The 14,662-nt window shown below is 39.6% G+C and overlaps 1 protein-coding gene across 4 annotated transcripts in view; it reads right to left on the bottom strand.

Moving 5' to 3' along the window:
• NT5DC1 (5'-nucleotidase domain containing 1) overlaps positions 1–14,662 on the bottom strand; it is a 243,109-nt gene that overhangs the window by 46,919 nt on the left and 181,528 nt on the right. For all 4 annotated transcript variants that reach the window (XR_010599584.1, XR_010599583.1, XM_065588356.1 and 1 more), the window contains exons 9-10: positions 4,664–4,782; positions 3,320–3,478 (exon numbers count right to left, since the gene is read on the bottom strand). Coding sequence is in view for 2 of the 4 variants with exons in the window: in XM_065588356.1 (XP_065444428.1) it covers positions 3,320–3,478; positions 4,664–4,782 (278 nt within the window). In the remaining 2 variants the exon portion in view is untranslated. The remainder of the gene's footprint in view (positions 1–3,319; positions 3,479–4,663; positions 4,783–14,662) is intronic.

The raw sequence follows: 14,662 nt of genomic DNA, 5'->3' as shown, positions 1-14,662 counted from the left end.
AAAGAAGCCATGACAGTCTTAGATCAAAACCTCGGCTTTAGAAAAAGGGTTGTCCCTCAACTATACACACTTCATGTAAACACCTAAAAATTGGGGAACGTCACCAAGTTTATTTAAATTGGAGGTAAGAACATTTTTATTTTGTAAAGATTATTAGCTCTTAGCCACAGGGTATGCACCTTCTGTTATGTGTTTATACAGCATGTAGCACACTGTGGGTACTACTTCAAAACTATTAATTATTATTATTATTATTAATTAAAAGCCACAATTTATTTGAACACAATTTTCACACAAACTGAATTTGTGTGAAAGCTTTGAAACAGCTTTTCTTCCCATTTCACCCGAAGGCTAATAGGAGAGGTTGATTACGACAATTAAAAAAAAAATCTTTGTAGGAGTCTGAAGGGAATCGTTTTGAACTAGTCCTGTTAAGTTAGTCCTGTGCAGTCAATTGCAGAGATATGGAAGTGATCTGTTGTTCAGACCCCTGTGAACAGCATAGCAATACAATAATACCACTGACCTTCCATGGGCCCCCTCGGTTCAGATTCCTTTAATCAACACAATTCATTTTCCCTTTGCTTACTTGCTGTCACCAGCAGTGGATATAAGCTGAACATAGATTCAGTGTGGGAGAGAAGGCATTTGACTGAGACACTGCATTCTATTATCACAGATACTACACCTTTAGCAAAACATCAAATTCTTATCTAAAAGTCTCAATTTCCTACTTGATAATTGCAAATACAGAGAAAGTGCTTCTTCTGAAAAACAAACCAGATGTTAGGTCAGATGCCTTTTATCCAGTGCAAATAAAGAAAAGCCCAAAATTATACAATGCTAGGAAATTTATTTGCATACTAAGAGTTTTTGCTATGCTATGGTTCCGAGAAACTTACAGGAAGACAAATTGTGAATAAGTGTTGGTTTTTTGTTTTAATGAAGTAAATGATTCATCCTAACTACATATTTAACATACTTGAGAAGACTTGGTTGAATCACTAGTAATTTCCATTTACCAAGCAGTTACTGTCTTAATTGTGGTGAATTAAAAAAAAAAAAAAAAGCTGGAAATATTAGTTTGAGAAACTAGTGCAATCAGAGTTTCCACCTAGAAGACAGATGGAATTTGTGCAGTACAGCTTGTAGATTTTTTAAAACGTTATTAATATAAATGTAATCCATATTTTTCTAACAACCTATACAAAGAGCTATGACTTTTTTCTTTTTACTAAGTAATGCATTCCTCTTGCTAGAAGACTTAAGGTTGTGTTTGCCTTCCTTCCTGCCCCTCTGTGACACAGGAAAGAACCTGAACTTTAATGACTTGTTTTACTTATTCACTTACTTTGATGCCCTTCTTTGAACTCAGTTTAGAAAGCAGTGTAGTTCAGAGGAATATATTTGATATTTATAATAAAAGGAGGGCATGTGGAGAAACAATCCTTATTTTTACTCCATTTCACTCAAACTCATATTTCAGTATCTACTTTTCACATTACACCCTTTCCCCCCGTTCTCCCTCCAAAATGTAACAAAAATGGGGGTGGATGGGTGTTTGAATATGCAACATGATTAAAAACAAAAAGATATCTGAACTGGTATTAGTCCCCATCTCAAATTATATTTTTAATAGCAAGAAATACTTCTCCCTACAAAATAAACAGTTTCAAAAAGTAACAAAGCATTATTTATCCTCAGTCAGAAGGGTATCACTGATGTATTTAGGAGCACATCAAAGGAAGAAACATTCAAAACTGAACAGGTTGAAATTTTTTGCACAGATTTTTCATTAAAAATGGCCTCTTCAAAAATACAGTATTATCAATTTTTTTTTTTTTTTTTTGTTTGCAAAATTTTCTGCGAAATTTATTAAAAAATTGGAATTGTCATTGAAATGTTTTGTTTAGTAAAAACTCAGTTTCAGGCAAGTAAACAAATCATATAAAAAACGATTTAGATGAAAATATCCCCCCACAAATGAGAACATGTTTCATTTTTGAACTCTGAAATGGAAACAATTTTAAAATTTCACCATTTTCTGTGAAATTATTTCCCCATTTTCTGACAGCTCTAATTCCAAATATCTGAGCTCAAGATGGAGGAGCACTGTCTTCCCATTTGCTAGAGATTATAACATGAGAGGCTAAACAGTCCTAACCTCACCAATTCTAAGGAAGACATAAGAGAATATTAGAACAGTATGTCTACACTGCAGCTGGGAGGGTGCCTCCCATTCTGGCATAGATACAAGCTAGCTCTGTTGGAGCTAGAGCACTAAAAATAGCATGTGGACGTTGTGGTACAGGCAGTAGCACAGGCAGTGGCACAATAAATAAATAAAGATTAGGGGGTTGGGAGGGCTTGTATTCAAGTGGCTAATCTGTGCTGCCATCTGTGCTGCTGCAACATCCACTCTGCTGTTTTTAGTGTGCTAGCTCAAGCAGAGCTAGCGTATGTCTGTCTACCCAGACTGGGAGGCACACTCCCACTTAAAGTGTAGGGCTAGGTTGTGCCTATGTTCAGGAAGGGTAGGTATGCAGAGGAGCCTTGCTGCAGCAGACCTCCTACAGTCCCATGGGGATGTATGCTGCAGGTGCAGCTCTGCCATCCTTTACATAGGTTCAGCATGCTCTTTTCTTTCTTCCCTGGCAGTTCTGCTGATCAGTGGAAAGAAGAAAGGGGCCACAGCCCAATCCTCCCCACATCTCTTTGGATGAGTTTCGGGCTGATAGTGGTGCTGGCATGGATCAATGGACCTTCTTCCCAGCTACCTTTAACTTAAAGTGTTTTTTTATTATTTATTTAAGATGATTGTCAAAGGGGCTGTAGTTGACCAACCTCAGAGAAGCTTCCCTTTGTGAATAGGAAACATCGGCAGACGGTGAGCATACACAGTGGAATACACCTGAATTCATTTCAGATGACTGGCTTCCACTGCAGGAGCTGAAGGTAAGCAGGTTTAGAGATTTGGCTCATGGGAGCAGTGAAGGTTCATGTGAATGAAAATCTAAAGCCCACATTTCTTGAACCACGGTTTAGCTAGCTTAGTGTCAGGAAATGGCAGCCCATAGGGCACTAGTGCTGCCTTGCTGTAAATAGGGGCCTTATGATGTCAAGTTGTCATATGATGGCATTATTTTGATACAGCCATGAATGGGCATGAAAAATGTAGACACCGCCAAAAGACTTGCATCACTACTAGTAGGCTTCTTCTTATTCTACTTAGTGCAGGTGGCCCTACAATTATTTCTAACCTTTTCTTTTTTCTTTTTTTTTTCTTTAGTTCAACGAAACAGCTGCAAGGAACCCTTACCTCATATTTTCCTTTCTTCTCCAAGGGCTCAGACTCAGTCTCCACAGGTATCATAACTTCGTCCCCTCTAAGCTCCTCTAAGATGAAGACCGTCTCCCAGTTGCTATAGTGACGGGCTGGGAAAATATCTGAATGCATGCTGTCACCAAAATAAACAACCTAAAAGTGAAGCAGCAAATTAAAAGTGCTATGTGTGTGAGGAAAACACAAGCAACTGTGTTTCAGAGGCAGAAAGGGAGCTTCAAAACCAACCAAATAAAAATTCCTCTAGGTTTATCTGGACACAACAAATGAATGTTTTATCATGGTTTCTTTCTATAAAAAAGCCTCCTCACTGCAGGTCTTTCACTCCATTTTGGTTTGCCTCTGAATACCTTCCATGCCCTGTCCTTCCACAGACATTACAATAGAACACTGCAATATGCGTGGCACATAGGACAACACTGCTAGGGCATTTTGGTTGACAAAACTAGCATATTAGACAGCAGTAAAGTAAAACTGACAAGCAGATAAAACAGAATTTTAAAAAAAATGTAACAAATTTGGGAAATATTTGAAACAAAGGAAAACTCTGATCATTTCTCTTTATTTCTGAACAGAACCTTCTGTCATGTTGTACTTACGTGTATAGCCTACATATTGGGTGAAACTGGCCCTATTGAAGTCAATGGCAAAACTCCCATGGACTTCAAAGGGGTCAGGATTTCACCCATTGAATGGTCCAAGTTTTTATTTACGCAACCTTGTTCAACTGTTTTCTCTACAGGAAAAGATTACACAGGTTTTATTACACACACATGCACACAGAGTAGATATATATACACACATGCATAATCAGATATATATTCTGTACAACATTTATTTTTCCTTTTTGAGAAAGGCAGTAAATATCTATAATTCCTAGAAATTGAATGTAACTAGTCAACTTCTCCCTTCCTGTTCTGTATTAATAAATACAAGAACCACTATTTTATCCCCAATACCGGATTCCCCAGCGCATATCTATCTTTTAGACTGCCTGCTCTCCAGGAAGGAACTGTATTCTTGTGTATTGTACACAAGCCCATTGGCACTGTTAAACAAATAATCATGCAGACAACAACAGCAGTAGGAGAGTTATGGTGTAAATTAACTAATAGGACCCATCTTTAATATCTATTGGGCATTTTCTTCAAATGTTTACTACTAGGCGAAGCACAAAGTACTGCAAATAATCTCCATGGAAATTCAATGGGATTACTCAGCACTACATTCAGTAATAAGGTTCTAATTCATGCTCATTTGGTGATAAATAGATCAATGGTGGTATCTATTAAGATAACTTGCCCCTCTCTTGCTGAATACCTTGGGTTCTGGCTTGCCCGTCATCTTCTTCAGCAGTTCATAAAGATGGGTAGCATTACCTTGGGAATACCAGCCAGGCTTGTCCAAGGATGGCAGAGCCTCCTGTTCCTCATCATTTTCTGAAATCATAAAACAAGATTTCCCACTCTTAGTGAGGGCAATAAGAAAACTCACTACTCTTCTGGTGCTGTTTGAGAGACTCATGACAAGATGCACCTATTTACCCATGATAATTCTAATTTGACACTAAAGACCTGTCTACACTTACTGTGGGATCAACGAGCCGCAATCGATGCATCGGTGGTCAATTTAGCGGGTCTTGTGAAGACTCGCTAAATCGACTGCAAATCACTCTCCCATCAACTCCTGTACTCCACTGGATTGAAGAGTAGGGGGAGTCGACGGGAGAGCGTTTTCCATCGACATCGCATAGTGTGGACCCCACAGTAAGTAGATCTAAGCTACGTTGATTTGAGTTACACTATTTATGTAACTCAAATTGTGTAGCTTAGATCGAATTTCCCCTGTAGTGTAGACAAGGCCTAAGAAGAAGGAAGGTGGCAGGACGTTCAAGTTAAGCTACTAATCAGAAGTTTCAGGTTAGGTCAGGTTATAGTATAGGACCTGATGAAAGTTTGGGGAGCATGGCTCACTGTCACTGCTGTGCATGGTGGTTCCAATAAAAGAGATATTTGAGATTTAAAGGCCTCAGGCTGCAACTGTATTGATTTTCACTCAGACTTAATGTTATCCATAATCTATAATGCCTGATGTTATGCTCAATTATCCACGAATGCCCGGAAGCCTACAGAACAGTTCCCAACCTCTTTTCCCATGAAAGGAGGGGTTGCAAATATGTAGCCAAACTCTCTCTCAGGGAGATCAAACCATATCTGACAGAGGTGTGTTCCCATGACAATTATACTCCTCCTTCCTCTGTCATGCCTTAGCTCTGCCAGCTCCCAAAATTGTACCCATATTTTGGGATAGAGATTAGGCCCATCCAAACATACCACAAGAGGCTTCAACCAAAAGTTGCAGTGATGGAGGTAGAAAACTACACAAACAATATTGAGAGGTCATCAGCTACCCTATGGCAGTTGCTACAGCATTCCAGGGAAAGATAACAGCAATACTTACCTATGGAAACAGAACTAACTGCCAACCCTAAACGCTGACTCTATACACCAAGGTCAATACGCTGTGTACGAAAAAAAATTCCTTCCTGAGCTCAAATAAAGTAATAAACTATTGAGCATACAGGTGAGCATCATCAATCTCATATCTAAAATTTGCACTAATGCCTGATGTTCCAGTATCATCCTACTCAAGGGAGAGAGTGTGTAGAAACAAACTGATGCTAATGCTATAGGTGAGATGTGCTTCCTATCCAGGCAGCCATCTACGCAACCTGCAGTCACAGTAAGATGCAAACCAGGAGTCTTAGTAGAGTATGAAAGTCACCATCCCCTAGCTGATCTGACTGTAAGCCCAACCTCCAGCCACTCTGGACACCTGCCTTGGTGTCTGTACAGCTAAACTTGTGTAAATTTCTGTTAGGTAGTGTGTCATTATCAACTGTATCTTTTTGCTTCTTGTTGGAGCCAACTTGCTGACCTTTGCAAAACTGTAAATGGGAATCTCATCAGAAAGTGAACTTGTCTAATACAGTGCATGTGCATTGGTTACTGAAGTGATTACGCAAAGGGGTTATTTTGTTTCTCAGCCCCAATACAATATTTTTATACAATACAGAGAGAGAGAGAAGAAAAGAGGTCAATATAGTGTTTTGATTTGGTTTATCTAGAACATCAGTAATTCTATACAGTCTGTTGCTACAGTATTGTTCGAGAATTACAAAATACCTTAGAGCGGGAGAGAGAGAGAGAGGTCTAGAACAGAGAGAGCAAACATTATGGAGTTACAGGGTGCAGCAATTCCCGCAGAGACAGAGTGAAGTGAAACTTTGGAGACAGAGTAGATCAAGGGGAAAGAAAGCTGTTTAAAAAAAAACAGTAAAGGTGCATACAACAGGATAATATATACACTGATGGGAGGACAAAAAGAGGTAGTAATGGGGAAAAGAGAAACATGAGGAGAGGCTGCAAATCTTTTTCAAATGTTGTGGGTCCAGAAATCTGACTAAAAACAGGATTATTCCCAGACAAAACAATTTTATAGTAGGGATGTTCTAGAAACTGGGATGAGCAAGGAAATCCAAAATTAAGAACATCATTCTGCTTCAAACTCATGCGGAAACCGTTTCCCCCTCATACTCCCTACAAACCAAAGAAATATAACAATATTTATTAAAGGTGGAATGTTATCCTTCACTTTGCATTTTCTGGCTTTTGATTGTTGGTTTGTGACTCAACCTTAATGTTGTTGAAACAATTTGTCTGAATTTCCTCATTTGCTTTTGCTGTTTTAAAACTATTCATATATCCTCCTTTCACCCTGACCTGCCCTCCTAGTTTCCTGGAAGATTTTAAACAGGTTTTAAATTAGACACACTATCTTGTTTTCAGGGCTGGCTCCAGGCACCAGCTTAACAAGCAGGTGCTTGGGGCAGCCAAGGGAGAGGGGCGGCATGTGCGGCAATTCGGGGGCGGCAGGTCCCTCACACCCTCTAGGAGCGAAGGACCTGCCGCCGAACTGCCACCGCCGATCGCGGCTTTTTTTTTTTTTTTTTTGCTTGAAGTGGCAGAAATGCTGGAGCTGGCCCTGCTTGTTGTCATGCTCATGGAAATTTGGTTTTTTTTCTGCATATTTTTAGACATATTTGCAGGGATGGTGAATGGGTAGCCACATATTTCAGACACATAATTGTCCAAAGATAGCAAGGGTTTTAGATTTTTCCCAAAAAGAGTTTCTTAGATTGACAAGAACAAAATGCATATCTATGAAAACTACTCATAAGACAGTCTGCAAATAGAGACCCATCAAACAGATTAATATTTTGTTAAATGGACATTTTTTGAAATGGCAAAATAATGAACAATCTCATTTTTAACAAGATAATATGGTTCCCCTTCTTTTATATACTCTAAAGATCCAAACTGCAATTGATTATGTCCTCTCTAAGACAGTGGTGGGCAAAATGCGGCCCAGGGGCCGCACAGGGCCCATCGGGGTAATCTGCTGGTAGGCCATGAGACAGTCCGCAGGCAAGGCCGCCCGCAGCTCCCAGTCGCCGCGGTTCACCATTCCCAGCCACTGGGAGCTGCGGGTGGCTATGCCTGTGGATGGTCGATGTAAACAAACTGTCTCTCAGCTCGCCAGCGGATTACCCTGACGGGCCGTGTGCGGCCCACAGGTTGCCCACCACTACTCTAAGACATATGTGCTTTCTATGAATTGCTTTAAGTCATGGGGACATTTCTGCAAATATTCTTCTCTTTATCCAGAAAGCTTTCAAAATAATCCATGCTGCATGTTAATGTTCTGGCAAGTTCAATCAAGTACCTACAGCAGTAGATGAAGTAGGCTCTCCCACACCTTCCCATGTAAAAATAAAGTGAACTACATAATTGTATCTCAGTGATCAGAAGCAAAGAGGAAATAGGTAGCCATTTTTCAAAATGGAAAGCTTGACAGAAAGGTGGCTAAGTGACTGGTATTAAGATTGGTGTGGCTCAGTGTATAATGATCTGGAAAATGAGGTGGACAGCAGAATGGTTAACAGCAATGATGCCAATGTTTTTAGTTATCATTACCATTGTGGAGAATTCTTAGAAACTCCAGAAGGACTGAAGTATGTATGAAACAATAAGAGGTGGATCAGTCTAGTGTCTTTCTGTCAGCTGAATCACTAAAACACTGGATGAAAAAAAAACAGCGATGTGAATATGCTTATCAAATACAGCAGTGTTGGTATCATAGCAATAATCGATAACACTGGTCTACAATTTTTGAGAGGTCGTCTGCTTCAGAGATAAAATGTGCTATTTATTATGTATTTTGATGTACTGAATTCAAATATAACAATTAAAACAGCTGATTGGCTACTGTTTCTAAGATATTTAAGTTTTTACGTTTTATGTCTATGTATATTGTGTAGATAGTAGAGTTTTAATCATAAATTGTAAACCTAGGTCTTTTCGTGTGTTTATGGTTGCTTTACATAATATTTCACCTGTCCTGTTTATGTAACACTTTAAAAATCAGCAAAAGGGTTATAGAAATAAAATTTATTATGAAACAAAAGGCAAAAAACTATTATGTACATAGTTTAGTCCTATTCAATGTCTACTCGGCGCTTCTTGGCTTGTCTCTTGTATTCATTAAATGGAGCATCTCTTGTCACTGTTCAGCAATAGTCTGCAAGCATTGATGGGCTCCATTTGCCCTGATAGTGTTTCTCCATTGTTGCAATGTCCTGGTGAAATCGCTCGCCGTGCTCGTCGCTCACTGCTCCGCAGTTCGGTGGAAAAAAATCTAGATGAGAGTGCAAAAAATGTATCTTTAGTGACATGTTGCAACCAAGGCTTTTGTATGCCTTGAGGAGGTTTTCCACCAACAACCTGTAGTTGTCTGCCTTGTTGTTTCCGAGAAAATGTATTGCCACTAACTGGAAGGCTTTCCATGCCGTCTTTTCCTTGCCACGCAGTGCATGGTCAAATGCATCATCTCGAAGAAGTTCACGAATTGAGGACCAACAAAGACACCTTCCTTTATCTTAGCTTCACTTAACCTTGGAAATTTTCCACGGAGGTACTTGAAAGTTGCTTGTGTTTTGTCAATGGCCTTGACAAAGTTCTGCATCAGACCCAGCTTGATGTGTAAGGGTGGTAAGAAAATCTTCCTTGATTCAACAAGTGGTGGATGCTGAACACTTTTCCTCCCAGGCTCCAATGACTGTCGGAGTGGCCAGTCTTTCTTGATGTAGTGGGAATCTCTTGCACGACTATCCCATTTGCAGAGAAAACAGCAGTACTTTGTGTATCCAGTCTGCAGACCAAGCAAGAGAGCAACAACCTTCAAATCGCCACAAAGCTGCCACCGATGTTGGTCATAGTTTATGCACCTCAAAAGTTGTTTCATGTTGTCATAGGTTTCCTTCATATGGACTGCATGGCCAACTGGAATTGATGGCAAAACATTGCCATTATGCAGTAAAACAGCTTTAAGACTCGTCTTCGATGAATCAATGAACAGTCTCCACTCATCTGGGTCGTGAATGATGTTGAGGGCTGCCATCACACCATCAATGTTGTTGCAGGCTACAAGATCACCTTCCATGAAGAAGAATGGGACAAGATCCTTTTGACGGTCACAGAACACGGAAACCCTAACATCACCTGTCAGGAGATTCCACTGCTGTAGTCTGGAGCCCAACAGCTCTGCCTTACTCTTGGGTAGTTCCAAATCCCTGACAAGGTCATTCAGTTCACCTTGTGTTATGAGGTGTGGTTCAGAGGAGGAGGATGGGAGAAAATGTGGGTCCTGTGACATTGATGGTTCAGGACCAGAAGTTTCATCCTCTTCCTCTTCCTCGTCTGACTCAAGTGAGAATGATTCTGGTGCATCAGGAACTGGCAGTCCTTCTCCGTGGGGTACTGGGCGTATAGCTGATGGAATGTTTGGATAATGCACAGTCCACTTTTTCTTCTTTGACACACCTTTCCCAACTGGAGGCACCATGCAGAAGTAACAATTGCTGGTATGATCTGTTGGCTCTCTCCAAATCATTGGCACTGCAAAAGGCATAGATTTCCTTTTCCTGTTCAACCACTGGTGAAGATTTGTTGCACAAGTGTTGCAGCATATGTGTGGGGCCCACCTCTTGTCCTGATCTCCAATTTTGCAGCCAAAATAAAGGTGATAGGCTTTCTTAACCAAACACTGACAAATAAGAGAGCACGACACTGTATGATTTCTAGAGCTGATATAGGGCAATTTGTTCAGCAGAGTGATGTAAGCTTGGTTATGATTGCATCATCCATGACTTCTAGGAATAACATGATGCAATTCATATCATGGATGACGCAATACCAGCTTCAGATTGCATCATTCATTGTTTTGCCTAACAAGCAAGTACTGTCCAAGCCCAGTCATAGATTTATTCATAGATCCAGTCAAAGATATATTTTAGTCATTTCTGGTTTAAATTGAGATCCCTTCCCTTTATAACTCACTTATCCTTCGTCATTCCCAAGTCAAGGGTCGTATATACTGACCCAATAGCATATCTTGAAAACTAGGGCCAATCAACAATTTTAAGCATCATTTTCGATCTCAGTGACCCAGAATTAGTAAAGTTTGACTACATTTATTTCAGAAGCATTTTGGCTGTAGAGCAGTGTAATATATTACTGTCTGGAGCAAGTATTATCATTATTAATTATATGTATTACAGAGCACCTAGAGGCTCCTACCAAGATCAGGGCCCCACTGTGTTAAGCACTGTACAAGCACAGTGAGACACAGTCCTTGCCCTGAAGAATTTATGTTGGTTAAAAGAGAAGCCTGGAAGGTAAGAGACCAGGGTTCTTTTCCTTGCTCTGCCACTGACCCATTCTGAGACCTCTGGAAAGTAACTTAAATTCCAAGTCTCAGTTTCCCCATCTGTAAAATGGGGATAACAACACTTATCTACTTTAAAGGAGAGTTGTGATGCTTAATTCATTCATAGTTACGTATCACTGTGAAATCCTTGAATTTGGAAGGGACTGCAGAAATCCAAATTATTATGAAAATTTCTCTCTGATGCTGTTTCAGGAATAAGAGATCTGAACCTGAAATGCTTAATCAGATTAATTACACAAATGCCTCTTACAGTGGGACTGTGCTCCTTTAGATAGTAGCTTCAACTTGACCATGCTCAAGAATGTTGCCCATTTTCTGGAGACTTAAAAAATGAAGTATTCTAGATTTTTGTTATTTTAACTGTCTCCTTTGTATCTTGTTGTGAACGTGCAGCAACTAAGTCATCCCAAGACGAGAAGAGAGAAAAACTCCTTATTTAGCTGCTACTAACATCTGGGAGTTCACCCAAAGGTCAGAAATGCTATAAATATTACCTCAGCAGGAAGCAAGACATATAAAGATGGGGATGCTAATGCTGCTCAAGCATTCTTACAACCTGGAGGGGTGAAGTGCTGACAGTTTCAAACAGTCCTGATAACTCAGAAATAATTTCTCAGGTGATTTAGATAGAACTCACTTCTATTTGAAGTCTCTAATGTATCATTGCTACATACACTCCTAGCTCCATATTACAATACATGCCATGACAAGTAGTGTAAAGGTATCCAGTCTAGCAAAATAAATAGAGAAGAGGAAACAATGTTTGTAAATTGTAACTACCACATCCCCACAAAGATCATTAGAGGAATATCATTTCAGTGGAAATTTCCTGTAGGAAAGTCACTTTTTTTCTACAGAAAAACTTGACTAACTGGAATAGCAATGCAGATTGCAGTGCATTGTAACAACTGGGGAAGTTCATTCTGATTCACTTGAAATAGAATTTTACTAAATTCACTGTAAGCAGGTAATTGTGTATTTCAAATAAACAAATTCACTCACAAAATCAGTATTCTTAGTTTATTTTTTAACATCTTTCTCACAGGAGAAAGGACATCTATGCCCTTTCTAGTTTGCCTTGAAATTTGAGTTGCAGGTTTATGACATTGCATGAGGAACATCTGGCATTATTTCTCCAGCTGAGAATTGGCAGAGAGGAATCAGCAAAACTTTTTCTTTGTCTGACTTAAGTGACTGCTATTGTTGATTTACTTTGGTAAAATACTATCTTATGCTCTCTAGGAAAGTATTACACCTTCCTTTTTAGGTGTAGGTAGCATGCTGGTCATCTGCTTATTGGTCATGAATAAAGACTTAGGGGGTATGTCTACATTGCAAATAAAAGGTGTGTTCTTAACTCAAATTAGCTAACCCATGTCAGCTAACTTGGGTTAAAATAGTGGTGAAGACAGGACAACTCTGCTTTTAACTCAGGTTAGCAACTCAAGTTTAAGCCTACAGGGGATCCTGAAGTTGGGCTTGAGCAGCCAACCAGAGTTAAAAGCCAACTTGCCCTGTCTTCACAGCTCTTCAAATCTGACTTAGCTAATGTGCGTTTACCTAACTCCCCCAAATGCCTTCAGTCACATTTTTTCAAAAAATGGGGTCTTAGGCACGTACAGTTAACCATATTTAGGCTCATAGGTCAATGGTTTGATTTTTCAGGGTGCAGAGTACACACAGGTCCTATTTTGGTCCTTAATGCTTCAGGCCTGCAGGATAAGTGCAGAGGCAAACTCTTGAGCCTGCACAGAGCTGCACTGGAGTCTCAAATCAGACTGTGAAGCAACTCTTTCCTCCTTCAAATGGCTCCTGAAAATGCTCTGCTGCTGTGCAGGTTACAGGAAAACGCCACATAAAAGTGGCTAGGTAGATGACCACCAGGGATTACTGATATTTATTTTGTTTGTTTGCATATTACAGTTAAAATCAGCAGATGATTCTAAGTGATCTAACTGTGCCTGTAGTTAGTCTATGTAAGAAAATGTTCCTATCACTGCTACAGCTATCCTTCCTCTAGGGTGACCAGATGCCTCGATTTTATAGGGACAGTCCCGATTTTTGGGTCTTTTTCTTATATAGGCTCCTATTACCTCCCATATCCTGTCCTGATTTTTCACATTTGCTGTCTGGTCACCCTACCTTCCTCCCTCCCCTTCAAAGACTCTGAGCTATTCAGCATAGGAAAAATCTCTTACTGCATGTTTGTAAGGTCCTTAGAACAATGAAGCCCTGACTGAGAACTCTGGGTAATGTTGTTAAACAAATAATAAATATTATGATTCATAATAAGGGGAAAGGAACACAAGGCAGAATTGGAAAAGAACAGGTTAAAGAATATTTAGATAAGTTAAATGTAGTTAAGTGGGCAGGGCCTAATGAATTTCACCCTAGTACTAGCTGAAGCAATCTCGGAACAATTAGCAATCATCTTTGAGAACTCAGAGAGGATGCGTGAAGTCCCAGAGGACTGGAAAAAGGCAAACTTAGTACCTATATTTAAAGAGGGGAACAAAGAGCCCCTGGGGAATTATAGACCAGTCAGCCTAACTTCAATACCTGGAAAGATACTGGAACAAATTATTAAACAATCAATTTGTAAGCACCTCAGGTGCTTACATAATAGGGTAATGAGTACTAGCCAACATGGATTTGTCAAACCAACCTAATTTCCAACCTTGACAGGGTTACTGGCCTAGTGGACAGGGGGAAAGACGTAGATGTGCTATATCTTGATTTTAGTAAGGTTTTTGACACAGTCCCACATGACATTCTCATAAATAAAGAAGGGAAACATGATCTACATGGAATTATTATAAAGGGGGAGGAGCACAACTGGTTAAAAATGTATTTAAAGAGTAGTTATTAAAAGTTCTCTGTCAAACTGAGAAGACATATTTAGTGGGTCCTAGAGGGGTCTGTCTTGGATCTAATACTATTCAATAATTTAATTAATGACTTGGACAATGGAATTCATAGTATGCTCATAAAATTTGCAAATGACACCAAGCTAAGAGGGGTTGCAAGAACTTTGGAGGAGAGGATTACAATTCAAAAGGATCTTGACAAATTGGAAAACTGTTCTGAAATCAACAAGATGAAATTCAATAAAGACAAATGCAAAGTACTAAACTTAGGAAGGAAAAATCAAATGCACAACTACAAAATGGGGAATAACTGGCTAGCTGATAGTACTGCTGAAAAGAATCTGTGGGTTATAAGGGATCACAAATTGAATATGAGCCAACAATGTGATGCAGTTGTGAAAAAGGCTATGATTCTGGGGTGTATTAACAGGAATGTCCTATGTAAGACATGTGAGGTAAATGTCCTGCTCTACTTGGAACCGTGAGGCCTCAGTTGTAGTACTGTGTCCAGTTCTGGATGCCACATTTTAAGAAGAGGCCAGAGGAGAACTACAAAAATGATAAAAGATGTAGGAAACATGACCTATGAGGAAAGGTTAAAAAA

The sequence above is a fragment of the Chrysemys picta genome, chromosome 3, assembly GCF_011386835.1.
Source record: "Chrysemys picta bellii isolate R12L10 chromosome 3, ASM1138683v2, whole genome shotgun sequence".
NCBI classification, from domain to species: Eukaryota; Metazoa; Chordata; order Testudines; family Emydidae; genus Chrysemys; species Chrysemys picta.
The sequence above is the reverse complement of the archived record's forward strand: the minus strand, read 5'-3'. Positions and strand labels throughout refer to the sequence as shown.